The 16,511-nt window shown below is 52.4% G+C and overlaps 2 protein-coding genes across 14 annotated transcripts; both read left to right on the forward strand.

Annotated features, from left to right (window-relative positions):
• Positions 1 to 15: 15 nt before the first annotated feature.
• On the forward strand, positions 16 to 7,373 carry Exoc3l1 (exocyst complex component 3 like 1). 8 transcript variants are annotated; one of them, XM_052729116.1, is made up of 14 exons: positions 17 to 2,001; positions 2,187 to 2,353; positions 2,551 to 2,726; positions 2,807 to 3,026; positions 3,981 to 4,590; positions 4,663 to 4,780; positions 4,897 to 5,022; positions 5,122 to 5,222; positions 5,398 to 5,502; positions 6,242 to 6,371; positions 6,488 to 6,610; positions 6,689 to 6,844; positions 6,937 to 7,061; positions 7,148 to 7,373. In XM_052729116.1, the coding sequence occupies exons 2-14, from the start codon at positions 2,308 to 2,310 to the stop codon at positions 7,335 to 7,337; spliced, it is 2,226 nt and encodes a 741-aa protein (XP_052585076.1). In that variant the 5' UTR covers positions 17 to 2,001; positions 2,187 to 2,307; the 3' UTR covers positions 7,338 to 7,373. The 8 variants fall into 8 exon arrangements, with proteins under 8 accessions (XP_052585081.1, XP_052585080.1, XP_052585076.1 ...); XM_052729117.1 differs by having other exon boundaries at positions 2,566 to 2,726; XM_052729121.1 differs by lacking the exon at positions 7,148 to 7,373 and having other exon boundaries at positions 16 to 2,001; positions 6,488 to 6,545; positions 6,937 to 7,048.
• A 381-nt stretch (positions 7,374 to 7,754) lies between these two features.
• On the forward strand, positions 7,755 to 16,398 carry Matcap1 (microtubule associated tyrosine carboxypeptidase 1). Of its 6 annotated transcripts, none has more exons than XM_052729138.1 (8): positions 7,755 to 7,887; positions 10,819 to 11,006; positions 11,648 to 12,264; positions 12,347 to 12,490; positions 12,757 to 12,889; positions 13,678 to 13,983; positions 14,074 to 14,171; positions 15,112 to 16,398. In XM_052729138.1, exons 3-8 carry the CDS (start codon positions 11,704 to 11,706, stop codon positions 15,274 to 15,276), a joined length of 1,407 nt encoding a protein of 468 aa, XP_052585098.1. In that variant the 5' UTR covers positions 7,755 to 7,887; positions 10,819 to 11,006; positions 11,648 to 11,703; the 3' UTR covers positions 15,277 to 16,398. The 6 variants fall into 6 exon arrangements, with proteins under 6 accessions (XP_052585098.1, XP_052585103.1, XP_052585104.1 ...); XM_052729143.1 differs by having other exon boundaries at positions 7,756 to 7,887; positions 12,190 to 12,264; XM_052729144.1 differs by having other exon boundaries at positions 7,768 to 7,877; positions 10,857 to 11,006; positions 12,190 to 12,264.
• The last annotated feature ends 113 nt before the right edge of the window (positions 16,399 to 16,511 follow it).

Raw genomic sequence — 16,511 nt, forward strand, 5'->3', positions numbered from 1 at the left:
TCCGTTCTTAGTCGCCGGGCCACCGGAGCTATCACGGCTGCTTCCGCTTCCGTCTCGCGCCCTCCCAGGGTATCTGGTGCAATTCCTGTCTGCAGATCTGAACGTAAAACTTCGGGGACCATCAGCAAATGTACCATTAGCAAAGAAGACGAAAGCAACCCCTAGGACAGCTAGTTGACCTAACAAATTGTATAGAAGGAAGTGGGGGTGGGGGAATGTCAGTGAGCAGACCCGGCAGTAGAGAAGAGGGAGCCACCCACATCTTCCTTGCTAACTTGCCTCCAAACTACTAGCTGCCCGACCCCCGCACCCCGAATCTAGGGAAGGGAAGCCATACTACACAGCCTATTAACATACAACTGCTCCTGAAGGCTTCCTTGCTGTTTTGAGATCGTCCTTGCCTTCTTTGCTTCTTGCCAGACCAGCAAGCACTAACTATATCTAGCTTGCCCACTTCTTCCATCTCCGAGACTCCTCTTTAGTTCCAGCATCGTTTTCCTCTGGCCTCCATGCCACATACAGTTCACAGAGGACAGAGTCTCATTTACAACCACTTCTCAGTCCATGTACACATATGCGTGATTATAAGCAAAGCCTTTAAGGCAGTTCTTGACATATAGAAAGGACTGTGTGTTTGTAACCCTCGTTTATTTTTTTAAAGGTTTTTATTTTATTTTTATTATTTGTATATGTGTGGGACATTTGTGCACAGTGTGCAGGTGCTCAGGGAGGTTTAGAAGAAGGTGTCAGATCTCCAGGAGCTGGAGTTAACAGGCAATTGTGAGCTGCCATATAGGTGCTGGGAACTGAACCCGGTCCTCTGCAAGAACAGCCAGTGCTCTTAACTTCTGAGCCATCTTGCCAGCTGACAAGTCTTTTTTTTTCTTATCCTCCCCCCTCCCCCACCCCAGCTGAGGACCAAACCCAGGGCTTTGCGCTTGCTAGGCAAGCTCTACCTCTGAACTAAATCCCCAACCACAAGTCTTATTTTTAACATTGTTATGACTTGTTACCTGTTTATTTTGATCAGTTCCTCTAGGAAACAAACTGCCTTCAGCAAACCTATTGAGGATTCATACTTGTAAGAGAGTAAAACAAGCAGAACTCACAAAACCTACTTATAATAGAGCCCACGGTGCTAGATCTGAAATTGGGGCAGTCTTTCTGAGGTGTTCAAGTTCAGCAAGGGTACTTCCTTGGGCCTTTGTACATCAAAACTGACTCAGAGCTGTAGCTGCAAGCCCTCATCAGCCTACCCTTCTAGCAGCCAGGTCTCTATCCCGATGGATGGATTTGCGTGCTGCACCAAGTAGTGGCCACATTATTATCATCTAGTGTCCTCCATGGCTCCCTATCAGTTTTTGGAACAAAATAACTTTTATGATTCCTAACTGCCATCTCCCTCTACACTCTCTCCTCACAACAGGTGCTCTTTTCTCTACAGAGGTTCATACCCTTGTCTGGGGGGGGGGGGGGTGGAGGTAGGGCGGGAGAGGGGCCATCAGTAGTTATACCGTCATGTTTGCAGCCACATCAACACAGGGGAGGATCATCCTTCAAACCAGCTTGAGGCCAAATCAGCTGCATATGTGCATATGTGCATATGAGTTTCCTGAGCACTTACAAGTCCTAGGTGGGCTCGTCAAGACTTGATGATCCCAGGGAGTTGACGCCTGCCCCCACCCCACAGGAAGTGGCGCCCAGCTCTCCCCACCTCAGTGCAGATGCTTTTCCTGTTGGGAATAAAGTGCCAGAGACTCAACTTCCTTCCTTTCTGCCTTGGAAAGGGAGGGGCCTTGGGGAGAAGAAGGGGCGTCTGGGCTGGGAAGTGGGAGAGAGGCTTCCTTGGGGAGAGGAATTTGGCGGCTGGTGTCAGAGGAGCTGGAGTCACTTAGGTCCCGTGAGCAGTGAGGGTGTGCCCAGCTCTGCAGGAGAGAGAAGGCCATTCTCAAGGCCAAGGCCATTTGCAGAGGAGGGAGAACTGGATACCGGTCAGATCTGGTAAGTTCTGTACCAAATTTCCTGGGTGTTACAGAGCAGAAAAGGGACTTGCGGCTAGCATGTTAGGCCTATTTGCATGCTCTCACACTTGGCATCTGCAGAGGCACAACCCAGAACCGCAGAGAGGGCCAAGGCCTCCCAGGTATCCCCCCTCTATCATACCTCCCTCTCCCTTTTTTCCTTAGGGGGCTAGGCAAGGAGCTTGCTCTTCTTTCTCAGAGGGGCCAAAGGAATATCCACCCTGCCTGGTCTACTCCAGGCTCTCACCTCCTCTCCTACCACATCTCCAGCTCCCCAAGGCACACCATGGACTCAGCAGCCAGGGACAAAATCCAGCCCACACTTCTTCCTGGTATGAGCCTTGCTAGCTTGGCTGGGGGGAGGATGATGGCAAGAAAAATGGACATCGTGGGGCTAGGTTTTCCTGCCAGGTCTGGCTAGAACTCTATAGGATTGCCAAGGGTGGGCTGTCCTGGCGATTGGCTGAGGAAAGAGCAGGGCAGCAGGTTTGTTAGCTAGAGGCCCTCCCTGACTGGCACAACTGCCCAGGCTCTTCCTGTCCAGGGCCTGAGTGGCCAGAGCAGGAGAGGGCAGAACAGCTGGCTCGGGGTGCGGCACTCAAGTGGGCCTCAGGCATCTTCTACCGGCCAGAGCAGCTGGCCCGCCTGGGCCAGTACCGCAGCCGTGAAGTGCAGCGGAACTGTTTCCTGGAAGCACGGATTAAGGTGGGTACAGGACAGGGGAGCAGTAGTGTTGGAGTGGGCTGCAGGGCTGGCCAGGCCTGACAAGAGAACTCTCTCCACAGTCGGTGGTACAGTCATACCTGGAAGGTGTGCAGACTGGTGTGTGGCAACTGGCTCGAGCCCTTGAGGCTGTGCAGGGAACTCGTGAAGCCCTGAGCCAGGCCCATCACCTACTCCAGGGGTTGTCTCAGACCTCACAAACCCTGGCACCCCTGAGGGAACGTGTTGTCCAGCACCAGCAACTCCAGGTCCTGACTCAGTTGCTGCCAAGACTACAAGCCGGTGAGTATGGAGGACCTGGCTCAGTTTCTAATAGTCTATAAACACCCATACTGATCAGCAGCTGGGACACTCGGGAAGTGATTACATGGAGAGATGCACCAGGGACATCCCAAAGAGTAACCTCAGCCTCAAAGGGTATATGAAATAGGGTACATAACCAGCTCATTCTGGGGTTCTCAAGCTTGGGATGTCAGAGTCAACATGGACATTCCATTATGTGGTTGGGACCACAGTGATTAACACATTGAAAGGGCTTTGGATGTAGTTCAGCAGTAGAAAATGTGCTTAGTATGTGCAGGACCCCAAATTCAATCCCAAGCGTTCCCCCCAAAATTACACATGTATCTATACAAATTCAATAATACCTGCATCCGAATGTATGCATCAATGTAAATACACATAAACACAAATATATATATGTAGCTATGTTTGTAAATATTTCCTTAACAAGATCGGTGAATAGCAGCCAGCATGGTCTCTCATTTATTTTGTCTGCCCTCTAACATTCTTTTTTAAAGATTTTTTATTTTAAGTGTATGTTTGAGGGCCTGAATGTATGTATGTGTACCACATGAGTACCTGGTACATGCAGGGATCAGAAGGAGACTTAAATCCCCTGGAACTGGAGTTAGAGGCCGTTGTGAGATGCCACATGGTGCTGGGAATCAAACCCAGGTCCTGTGCAAAAGAGCAAGTGCTCATAACCACTGAGCCATCTCTCCAGCCTCCCACCCACCTCCCTAGCATTCTTGATTTCATGTTCTATTGGCTCAGGGATTGACATATGGCCCAACTCTAGGCCTGAGCCTGAATGTTCAGATTAACCAATGCTCTACTGTGCTTATTACTAAACATTTAATACATCACACCAGTCTCAGGACCTCAGTAGCCCTTGCTGTACCAGCAGCACAGGTGGGAAGACTGAGACCTCAAACCACCTCCTTTCTTCACTAGTGCCAGCTGCAATGGCCCACACGCAGACCCTGATTGATGCCCAGCGATTCTTGGAGGCGTATGTGAGCCTACGGGAGCTGGAGCAGCTGCAAGAGGAGACCTGGGCGCCCCTAGGAGGGCTGGAGTTGCCAATCTTCCAGGGGCTGGGCCTTCTGGCTGAGGCGTTGGGCCGAGCAGTGGAGGCAGCTGCAGGGGCTGCCGGGCGACTAGCACGTGAGGACCCAGCCCTGCTGGTAGCTGCTGTTCGCGTGGCAGAGGTGGAGACTGAGCGTACAGTCCTGGGGCAGGCACCGCGAGACTGGCGACAGCGATGTCTTCGGGCACTGCAGGAGGGCCTGGAGCGGATCCATTTCTCATCGCCGGTGCTGCCCGAGCCCGGGGCCCTAGCAGGGTGGCTTGAGGCTCTGCAGGTAGCTCTGCCTGCCGAGTTGGCAACGGCTGAGGCTCTAGTGGCACCCTGCTGCCCACCAAACTACAATGTGGTGCAGCTTTGGGCCCGCACCCTGCACAGCGGCCTGCGCCGTAACGTGCAGCAGCTCCTCTCGGGGCCTGAGCTGGGAGCTGCGGACGCCTTCGCCTTGCTGCACTGGGCATTGCATGTGTACATGGGGTGAGTGCTCTTGGAGAAGTGGGAAGTGGGGAGATCAGAGGCTCAGCGTGACGTCCTGCTCTCGGTCTCTAGGAAAGAAATGATGGGGAACTTGGAGCTAGGGCCTGAGGCTGATGTGTCCCAGCTAGAGCCCCTCCTGACCTCGGAGAACATCGAGCAACTGGAGGCAGCGTTTGTGGCCCAAGTCCAGGTGACCAGTTAGGGCAGAGAACTGAGGTGCTGTGCCCATCGCTGTGCCCATTGTCTAGTTGAATGTCTTGTCAATCAATGCCCTGGCAAGTCTTGCTCCTTGTCCTTTCTTCCAAGGTGAGTGTGGCTCAGTGGCTGCAGAAGGCACTAGATGGGGAGGTAGCTGAGTGGAGCAAGGAGCAGGGGCCCAACACAGACCCAGCCGGCTTCTACCACTCACCAATGCCAGCCATTGTACTGCAGGTGGGTGGGAAGTACCCGAGGCAGGCAGGCAGCTCCCACCAGCACAGGGAGGTGGGCAGCTCTGGGGAATTTCTAAAGGCTGCCCCTCCCTGCCTGTAGATCCTGGCTGAGAACATTCAAGTGACCAGCCTGATCAGTGACTCCTTACATCGGCGGGTGCAGGACATGGCGCTGTCAGAACTGGCCGCATTCTTGAGGAGGTTTGCCAAGCAGGGACTCATTCACAATCCCCGACAGCCAGAGGGCTCTGAGTGAATGGGGGCACCCCTCACCAGCGGGCGAGGGGTCCTTTAAACAAGGGCTTGAACGTGGGGGCTGCAGGCGTGGGGGTGCCAGAGTAGCAGCAAACCCAAGAGTCCCCTCTACCCACTACAGCTTCAGTGATGCTCTGATCCGGTTCTCTCGAGACCACCTGAGGGGAGAAGCCCCTCACTATGTGCCCTACCTACTGGCTGCCTTCAACCACCAATCAGCACTGAGGTACTGCACCTTCACTAACACTCTTCTGGATTCCTCACAGGCATGGATGCCACCCACATTAGAACCACTTTGGGCCCCCAAAGATGGGTTTCCAATCCCAGCTCTGCTGATTACTAGTTGTACCTGGGTACCTGTCACTTTTCTTATTAGTATTACTTGGGTTACAGTAGAAGAGTCTGAGGATCATTTGAGATAAAGATGTGACTATCTACCACATTCTTTCAGCAAATATTTGTCAAGGCTTTACTCTATATCAGATAATGTGTGAAGTTACAGCGATGAACAAGAAAATTTCCCTCCGCTCCTCCTACTTTGAGACAAGAGTTTCATTCACTCTGTGGTCCGAGCTGGCCTCAAACTGGTAGCAATCTTCCATCTTCAGCCTCCACCAGGCCTGGCTGTCTTCTTGAGTATTACGTTCTTTGTGGTAGGCACAAGGACAGACAGACATACAAGCTGATGCTTTTTAACTCCCTCTTGACTAAAATTAGCTCCACTCCCTTACCAATGAGGAAGCGAAGTAACAGGAAGAATGACTTAACTCGGGGTTACCTTAGAGGCATACCTCTGGGTATGCCCTTCCTAGCCCTTCAGAGACCTCCATAAGCTCAGAGCCACCCTTCCCGCCCCCGCTCCCACCACACACTTTGCACCACAAGGTGGCGCCAGAATGGATGAATCCTTGAGGACCGTGCGAGCCTTGGCCTTGGTCCTGAAGTCGTACTTTTGGTTGGTTCAGCTCTTCGTTATCCGTCCTGCTGCCCGACGGAGAAGCTTCAGGGGTCTTGGCTCCAATAGAATCCGCGTTGGATGACGTACAGAGGAGGATCTGCCGCCTGGTATTGGAAGCACTGCAGGTTGAGCTCCAGGTGAGGCTTCCATTCCAGTCAGGATGGGAGTGGGAGGGAGGGACACGGTATATTTATGGGGGTCACTGCGGGATCCGGATCATTTCTCTAGCCTGTCTCTGCCATGCTTTCCCTAGCCCCTGTTCGCATCTCTACCCTCGCGCCAGTGGCTATTGAGTTCTGAGTTGTTGGACGGTGTGTGTGAGCAGACGTCGCACTTCTGCCAGGATTTCTGGCGTGTGCGGAAGCCTGCTGTTCAGGTGGAGCAGGGAGAGGGAGGCTGGGGAAGGGACACTGCCGATGGGAATCTGTCCTCAAACTGCTTACCTGTCCCGCAGCTGCTGCTGGCGGAGGCGGAACGAACTGTGGTGTTGCAATACCTACGCGCGCTGATGCAGGGCCGCCTGGTGTGCCGCGGTGCAGACGAGCGGACCCAGGCGGCTGAGCGCCTTCGGCACGATGCTGCCCAGCTCAAGGAGCTTTTCCTGGGTTTGGTGAGAGCTCGTCGGGAGGGCAGATGGTCGAGGATCTCAGTAGTCGGGTGGGAGCCGAGGGCGGCTGGAAACCCCTGCCCCAATGTGTTCAGGGCCTGGAGGAGAGCGCTCACTGCGCGCCGGTGCTGCTGGCGCTGAGGGAACTGCTCAACCTCCACGATCCCACGCTGCTTGGCCTCGAGGTGGCAGGCCTGAGGCAAAAATTTCCCGACGTGAGGTGCGTGGAAGGGGGCAGGGGAGGAGGAGCCCCGGGACGGCAAGGGCGGGGCTGAGACGCCACGCGTGGTGGTGGTATTCCTGCAGCGAGGATCATGTCTCCGCCCTCTTGGACCTGCGCGGGGACGTGTCCCGAGAGCATCGCCAGGCAGCACTCAGCTCTCTGCAGGCCGGCCCACCGCCCTCACCTTCTACTGGCCGCCGTGCACTCTTCAGCCTCGTACCGACGCCTACGCCCTCGCTGTCCTCCTGCCTCCCCTCGGGTCCCTGCTCCTGACCCGTCTGTCTGCGTAATAAAGCCACGTCCACCGCGCGTCTGAATCTGTGTTGGGGCACGCGGGTGTTGGAAGCAGCGGTGAAATTAGGGGTCCGTGCACAGTGGCACTCCTAATCCTGGTTGCAATCCTAGTATTCTGACAGCATCTCGCCTATGCAGACATCTGCTCTCTTTGTGAATTGCGTCCCCCAAACCCTGGGCTCCCGCGGAAGGACTCAGTACCCACGTATCCACCCGCCGGCAATAAGTGTCTCCACCGCCCTCGGGAGTCGCTTCAGAAGTGGGGAAACTTGTGGAGGGGGAGGTTTAGGACCGCATCCCGCCCATGGGGCGTGGCGTGGCAGTGATTCCGCCCCCTTCGCACTCCTGGCTCCGCCCACAGTGGCTTTAAGCTCGCGCTACCGCGGAGACTGACGTGAGCCTGCGCATATCCGTGCGAGCGTGCGCGCGCCCGATTGCGTGCGTCTTTGGCGCCGGCTCCCACAGTCTCGGAGGCCAGCGATCGGCTTTGAAGAGCAGGAATTGCGGACAGCAATAGAGGTGCGAACAGGTGGGAGCACGGCACGCGAACCGAACCCGCATCCCACTCCAAAGACCGAGACTAAGCATGCGACCTGACCCCTCTTCATTTCCCAGAGAATTCCCCCACTCCATTGTCTTCTAGCCCCGCCCTCCATTGGGCACGCCCTTCACCCTGTCCCACGCCCTTTATTGGCCTCCAGGGCACGCCCCCCGGATCTCTCGGTTCCCATTGGTTCTTCTCTCACGTCAACCTCTGTCTAGGGGTTCTTATTGGTGTGGGCCACACCCTCTCATTTGTCTCCAGACCCCGCCTTCAGGGTCTCCATCCTCACCTTGCCTTCATTCATTCTGCGTCTAGTGAGTGCTTGGGACGAGAGGGTAAATCAGACCCTCCCTGACCTCGGGGAGTTCAGGGAACGGTGGGGAATATGGACCTAGCCTCCAACCGTGACAGCCTAGGGCTGTCAAGAAGCCATCAAGACCCTGGGACCCTTTACACATCGGGAAGGCTTCTCAGAGAAAGTGAGGCCTAAACCGAGCCCTGAAAAATGATTAAGAGGTTACTCCAGGGACACATTGGCCAAAGAATTCTTGGCAGAAGAACCTGAGACGTGAAAGAAACAGGTGCATTCTGGTAATTACGAGGAGGTAGGTTGGAACGAACGAAGGGGAAATGGATGAACTGGCCCAGGTAGTAGTCAGTAGGCGTCCAGGAAAAGTATACAGTTTGAGGGCGAGTAAGATCTAAGACTTGAAATCTTTTTTCACATAGCTGATTACTAGACAAGGTCGGAGGGCTCCGAGGAGGAAGAGCAGGTCTAGATGGGGAAATCTAAGTTTGGGGAAGGAATGATTCTGGTTCTTTTTTTTTTTTTTAAGATTTGTTTTTTTATTTTTATTAATGTATGGCTATGTGCGTGTGCCTGTGCAGGCCAGAAGAGGGCGTTGAACCCGCTGCCCCTGGAGTTAGAGGTAGTCGTGAGCTGTCCAACATGGACGCTAGGAACTGTGTTTGGGTCCTCTGGGAGAGCAGCAAGTGCTCTTAATTGTTGCTCCAGCCCTCCGACGACTCCAGTTCTTACGAGGACTCGGGCTCACTCATTTATTGATTACAATGCTGGATCAGGAACTCTTCTGGGTTTTGGAAACACAGCTGCAGATCCTGGAAAGGAGAAAACAAATAAAACCACCAGATACAAAGTTCACTGCAAAAACAGTTCCAGCCAGGCGGTGGTGGCGCACGCCTTTAATCCCAGCACTCGGGAGGCAGAGCCAGGCGGATCTCTGTGAGTTTGAGGCCAGCCTGGTCTACAGAGCGAGTTCCAGGACAGGAGCAAAGCTACACAGAGAAACCCTGTCTCGAAAAAACAAACAAACAAACAAAAAACAGTTCCAGAAGAGAGAGGAGATTGGCTCTTTTGTCGAGATTTGCTAAAGCTGATTTTCTTTCATCCTTTCTTTTCTCTCTTTTTAAAGCTTTTGAGACAGGTATTGCTATGTAACTCAGGCTAGCCTGGAATCACAATTCTCCTGTTTCATCCTCAAGAGTGCTGGGATTACAGACATGTATCACTACATCTGATGGGGAGGGCAGCTTTTCTTCTGTTTTTAAATTTTATTTTATTTTATTTTTATTTATTTATTTTTTAATGTGTGAGTGCTCTGCGTGTATACCTGCATGCCAGAAGAGGGCATCAGATCCTGTTATAGATGACTGTGAGTCAACATGTGGTGCTGGGAATTGAACTCAGGACCTCTGAAAGAGCAGCCAGTGCTCTTAACCGCTGAGCCATCTCTCCAGCCTCTTTCTAAATTTTTTTATTAAAACATTGTCATGTGGGGTGGTGGTGTCGAACGCTTTGCCTTTAATCCCAGCACTCGGGAGGCAGGGGCATGTGGGTCTCCAGGTTTGAGGCCAGCCTGGTCTACAGAGTTCCAAGACAGCCAGGGCTACACAAAACAACAACAACAACAACCAAAAAAGAACACCAAAAACATTTTCATGTATTTTGATCATGTTTTTATCCTCCTCCAACTCTTCTCGGACCCTCTCCACTTCCCTACTCACTCAGCACACTGAACTTCTCTCTCTCTCTCTCTCTCTCTCTCTCTCTCTCTCTCTCTCTCTCTCTCTCTGTGTGTGTGTGTGTGTGTGTGTGTAGGGCATTTTTTTCTAAATTTTTTAGGAAAATGAGAAAGTGACCCATGCTACTATATGTGAGTGGTACCTCTTTACACAATGGTCAATTCAGTTTAAGGTACCTATTAAATATTAAAGATATCTTGGAAGGTCAAGTATGTTGGCTTAACCATGACCCAGGACTAGAGAGGTTGAGACAGGAAGACTGTGAGTTGAAGGTTAGCATGGTCTACATAGGGAGACTCTATCTTAAACAAAATGATGTATGTATTAGAAGTCGCTATAGTGATCTAAAGTTAATGGAAGGACGAGGGACATAGGCCAGTAGGAGAGGACATACTCAGTGTTTACAAGGCTCTGGGTTTGATCCCCTTCATCAAAGCAAAACCAGAAACCACAAAATTGGATGGGATCATAGGATTCTAGGGTGTGAGTATAAATGGAAGAGAGAAGTTACCATAGACAAGTCTTGGGGTGTTAACAGTGTTAAGAGGTTGGGAAGACAAAGAAGAAACAGCCAGTGATGTGGGAGGCAAACTAACTCCTAGTGTATTTGGAAAGGGAAATGGGCATTATGGTCCCAGGATAAAAGAATCCACTGCACCAGGTGCTATAGATCAATATGATGATCATTAGTGAACTTGATCAGCTCAGTTTAATGGAGAGCAGGACAAATGCATAATCAATGTGAGTGAACTTAGGAGAGAACAGGAAAGAAGTGGGAGATGGTGTGCATGACTCGGGGTATTGTGCTACAACACAGATCAGCTGGAGGGTGTTGTGTGTGGATTCATGTAGAGGTTTTGTTTTGTTTTTAAGATGGAGGAATAACAGCATTTATTTATGCTGATGGACAGAACCCGGTGGAGAGGAAGCCTGGTGATGTAGGATCAAGGAGGAATGTTGGAGTTGAGTCCCTGACCAGGCAAGGGAGGTCAGAGGCTGGCGTCTCCAGTCAGTGTCTGGGGAGAGACTGGATTGCACTGAGCCCTGGCACAGAGTCAGGGGTGAGTACTTGTGCCTTGGATGACCGCTAGGGAGATACCTCAGATAGGAGACAGGCCAGGGGCTAGTTGAATGTACTGGTTTTCCTCTGATTCCCAAAAGCAGACTGTAATTCAGTTCTGAATAGATGACCAATGGGAGAGACAGTATTTCATGTGGGGACTGGCCTGAGCAGGGTATACGCATTCAGACTGATTACAGATGGCAGGAGGATATAGACAGAGCTAGGTAAAGGGGACAAAATGGGACTGAGAAGATGCCATCTGTACAAAGCAGTCTGTGGGCTTCCCTTACCTATGGTCCATCTAGGGATCTGAGGCTGCATTTTGCCAACTCCCAGACTGGGTAAGTGCTAAGCACTGAGGTTAGAACCATGTTTAGGGCCTTAGTTTTAGCTCTAGATGTAACCGTCTGAGAGGATTTTAGTGAGTAGGGAAATGTATAAAATTCTTCCTCTCGCTTTGCCTCACCTCAGACTACTTGGGTAAACCTGGTGGAAGGGATGGACACTGGGGAGGGTGGATAGCTTCTCCAGTTCCTGGCAGCAGACCCTGGATCCAACAAGGATACCATGGGACATAGGGCTTTCTCCTCTGACCACATCCACTCACGCTGGTCTCTGCATGCCCTTCTGTGTCCCTAGAGGTCAACAGTGTGGGAAGTTGGAACGACCGAGCTGGATGTAACCCTCAGGACAGAATGGTGCTGGATTCAGGGGCTCAGGTGTATGAGCAGGCACCCCCCAGCCCACCTGCTAGCCCCTCATCTCAGCGCCATAGGTTGAAGCCCTCAAACCGAAATGGGCCACCCTTGTACCCCTGGCCTCAGTCCCTGGCTATGCCTTTGGCTCTGGCAGTTCCCTCATCACTACAGTCTCAGCCTATGTGGCAGACCTTCTCAAAGCTGCACTTGGGAAACCGTAGCCACATGCGTCGCAGTGAGAGCACCTACAGTGTAAATAGTACTGGCCAGCGGGGGCGAGGCAAAGCGCCCCTTGGACGGGGATGTGATCCAGGTGGAGGGACCCTACGGCCTGCGGCCTCCTTACCTCACATTGCTAAGACTCGAAAGTGTGTAGGCAATGGTAGCAACAAGAGCCCCTGCATGTTAGTGGCCCTGCGGCCAACCAACATGGACCAGGAACGGGAGAAATTCTTCCAGTCCCATTACACCTACAATCCACAGTTCGAGTACCAGGAACCGATGCCAATGAGTGTGCTGGAGAAGTACCAGGAGGCCTCTGGACAGTTCATCCATCAGGTCAGTCCAGCCTGCCCATTTCACCCTGGCCCTGACTACTCAAGGGACCTAGCCTGACTAGTGACTGTGGCCCTGTGTACAGGCAGTTGGCATCATTGAGGCTGTCCTGGAGAAGTTTGGCACTTATGAACACTTTGAGGCCGCCACAGGGGGCCAGCTGCTGACCAAGTGCCAAATTTGGTCCATTGTACGAAAATACATGCAGAAGGAGGGCTGCGTTGGGGAGGTAAGTTTGCCCTTTCTACAGGACCCATATTCTATATGCCCCCAATCAGACCACCTAACTGATAGGCCCGGTTCCACACCTGGCCAGCTGTAATCCCCAAACATATCCCTGCTCCAGCTCCAGATAAGTAAGAGCTGGATTTGAAGGGTGGATGTCCTGACCGGTGTTTAGCCTGGCTGCCTTGTAGCATCAGGAGCCTGTCTGCCCACTACCTTTCAGGGCTTGTAAGCCATGGCTCCATGGCTCAGAGCCCTGCCACCCTGCAGGTTGTGGTGCAGCTGAGTGAGGACCTGCTGTCCCAGGCAGTGATGATGGTGGAGAACAGCCGACCCACCCTGGCCATCAACTTGACTGGAGCCCGCCAGTATTGGTTGGAGGGCATGCTGCGGCATGAGATAGGTCAGTCTGTGGGTGGCATTTGTGTGGGTGGGTAGAATTGAAAGGTATTAAGAGATGGTGGCAGGGCAGTGTGGGGCTTTCCCCCGCTTCCTTCCCTCTGGGAGAAGACAGGCCTGTTCATCCCTAAGCAGATACTCCTTCCTTCTCACTCATAGAAATAGGTCCGGCATGCCTGCCCACCCTCTTTGCTGCCCTTTATTCTTCTTCCTTTGGTTGTCTCTCCAGTTCCTCTCTGATTTCCTTTGGCAGTGAAGGGAAGACTTCCAAGGTCCTAACAGGCCAGAAAGAATCGGAGGGTTCCACCAGACCAGCTAACATACAGGCCCACCAGGGTGGGTGGCAGGCCAGATCCTAGGAAGGGAATTGCTTGAAGAAAACACATGGATAAAAGTTTAGGAGACCAGGATAGGAAGACGAGCACAGGACACTAGTCACTGTCTTCATCAGACAAGAATCTTGTTGCTCTGGGCAAGCAGTGATTTTGATTGGGGCATTTGCATGACTGTCAAGATGATTGGCCTGGGCCACTAGGACGTTGGGGCAGGATGGCCTGCGCTTGGTCTCTAGGAGAGCTAGGGCACAGTATGAACTGGTGTGCAGGAGATGAGAAAATAGGCAGAGAGGGGTATGCTGGACCAAGAGTCTTCTTGTTGCTGGAGTTGGGTGAGAATGAGTTTAGGTAGGGCTTGGGATGACTTGCATGGGGTGAATTTGGGGGCATGAAGATCTAAGAGTCTCCACTAGAGGTCCTTGGAGTGAGTTCAGCCACCTCCTCGTCCTCCCCACAGGCACTCACTACCTGCGTGGTGTGAATAATGCAAGACAACCGTGGCACAGCACTGAAGGCAGATTGCAGTATGGGCTTCGGCCAGCCAACCCCACTGAGGAGGGCCTGGCCAGCCTGCATAGTGTGCTGTTTAGAAAGCAACCCTTCCTGTGGCGGGCGGCCCTGCTCTACTACACCATTCACCAGGCGGCGCGCATGTCCTTCCGCCAGCTCTTCCAGGATCTGGCCCAATATGTGCAGGATGAGGCTGTACGCTGGGAGTACTGCGTCCGTGCCAAGCGAGGACAGACGGATACTTCCCAGCCAGGTGGGAGCTGCCGAATCAGGGCAATGCCTAAGCTAGTGCAAAGTGAAGAGTGGGTTTTAGGTAAGGACTTACTGATTCTCGCTCTCACAGGCTGCTTCAGCAAGGACCAGGTGTACCTGGATGGCATTGTGCGCATCCTGCGGCACCGTCAGACCATCGATTTCCCGCTGCTGACCTCGCTGGGCAAGGTAAGAGGCTGCAGGCTTATAGAGGCCTCAGCTGCCTCCTCCTTCCTCCCTGTACCTTTGAGTACATATTTGATGGAGGCCTGAATACCAGGCCTCTCTGGTGGTAAGAACTTGAGTGGAGGTACGCAGACAAGAAGAAATAAAACTTCGGTATCCCAGATGAGATGTGTGACCCAGCCTGCAGATGTGTGCATATATTTCAAAGGAGGTGAGTGTTCCAGGACAAGGGAGCAGTCAGGAAGTTCTGAGGAAGGAGGCTGGAGAAATGGCCATGGACCAAAACCCAAGTCCTGTATTGCGTTGAGGAAAGCAAACCTTCTCAGAAGCAAAGGGGAACTGGAGGGGCTATAAGAAAGGTGTGGCACAGCTTTGCTTTAGGGAGGCTCCTACTGGATGTCATGTGGGAGGTGCACGGAAAAGAAAGGCAAATAGAGGAGGCTTTCCATCACTCTTACAGAATTGATAATGGTTTGACCTAACCAGGCAGTAGCATGGTTGCAAAGAGATAAACTACAGATAGTAGAACTCTATCTGTTTGACTCCCTGAATGGGAAGATGAGAACCCAGCTTCCCTTTCTTGGACCTGACTGTGGTGACGACTGACAGCTGACATTCAGCAGTCTCGTGCTGGATGTGGGAGACACCTGAGAGATACCCAGGTATCAGTTGAATGCTGTTTAGAGGTGAGGGGATAATCTGGGCTGGAGGGGAATGGGCTATAGACCATAGATGGAAGATGTAGAGAGAAAGAGAACAGACCCAGGGCTGAGCCTGAAGGTACCTATTGTAGAAATAGAGAAATAGAGATAGGTCTATTGTAGGTCAGGAATAGAGTAGTCATCACAGGAGCGAATGGCCCTGAGCCATCAGTAGATCTGGGACTAGCTGCTTGAAAGCCAGAGGTTGTGATTAGCCCTGAGGCTTAGTTTTCTCCCTGTAGGTCTCCTATGAAGATGTGGACCAACTGAAGCCCCATGGAATACTAGATAATACCCGAGTGCCCCACTTTATGAAGGACTTGGGACGCTACCGGCAGCAGCTGGAACACATCATGACCACCAACCGACTGGACGAAGCAGAGCTGGGCCGCCTGCTCCCGGACTGATGTTGGCTAAGGATTATAGACAGAAGCTCTTGACAGAGGTCTCAGACCGGAATATGAAGCTCTTTATGGTTCTATAGCCTAGGTGTTTCTTGGGGGGGGCACTGGGTGACCAGGAGCATCTTGGGAAGATGAGAGACAACGTCAGAAGGTTTTTGTCCTTGCTAGTCTTCCTGGGGCCTGTGAACTAGCAGCAGCATGTCACATAAACTCCTGAACAGGGGAGACCTGGGGAGAGGAGGGGAACTGAGTGTGAATAGGAATGTGGGTTGATTGGGGAATAGAAACTTGTTCCTGCATGAGATGACTTTTGGTGTCTGGTCCTGGCCTTTCCCTTCCCCCACCTGGCCTATTGGTGCTTTTCAGCATTCATACCTACCATCTACCTCTCACTGGGTCTAGTGGGAGTTGGGATCCCCTCTGAGGTGGCTTGCCTGAGCATAGGGTCCTGGCTTTCACTCGGGCTCAGAGACCCAGCTGGGCTGGAATCTGCTTTTCAGCATTTTGCCCCTCTCACTGGTCATGTGTCATTCCATGTATTTGCCTCCATGCCTCCATGCATTATTCATGCCTCCAGCTGGGGCTGGGGGGCAGCAGTTCCTGAAAGTTCAGTGGAGGGACGGGACACTTTGGAAAGGTACCATTGTTCCCAGTCCTCCTCTTACCACACACAGACACGCTGGACTTCAGGTCTTGAGTCCAGCACCTGGCCCCACCCTCGGTCCCCACACTAGTCTTGGTTGTGCCTGTCTTTGACCACACCCTCACAGCTGGTCTCTGGCAATGGTTGGTACAGGCTGGAAGCAACCACAATCAAACCTGCAGGTCAGGCCTATAGGATTTGTTATCTTAAGTTCTGAGCTCGTCTCGGGCCAGGAGAAGTACAGAGCTGGTTAATGCCTCCATTTTCACTTCAGATTCAGCCGTGAGGGATTGAGCCAGTACTGTTCCTACCCTGGCCTTTTATTTTCTCCTCTGTGAAGCTTGGAATCATAGCTGGGAAGTTCTTATTCACTGACTTAATAGATATGTACAGAGCTCCTTGTGTATGTCTGTGACTGCTTAGACCCCCACTGAGCTCCCAGTTCAGGGGAGAACCAGATAATTAAACAGCAGTTACAATGATGTGTGTGGCTTCTGTCTACTCAAGTTCCCTCTCAGGTCCCCCTTAAAGACTGTGAGCTCCAAGACTTCCCTCATCAAGTGGGGGACGCCTGTCCCCTTCCCTTGCTCAGTCT

This window comes from Peromyscus californicus, unplaced genomic scaffold, assembly GCF_007827085.1.
Source record: "Peromyscus californicus insignis strain IS unplaced genomic scaffold, ASM782708v3 Scaffold_8__1_contigs__length_139910024, whole genome shotgun sequence".
NCBI classification, from domain to species: Eukaryota; Metazoa; Chordata; class Mammalia; order Rodentia; family Cricetidae; genus Peromyscus; species Peromyscus californicus.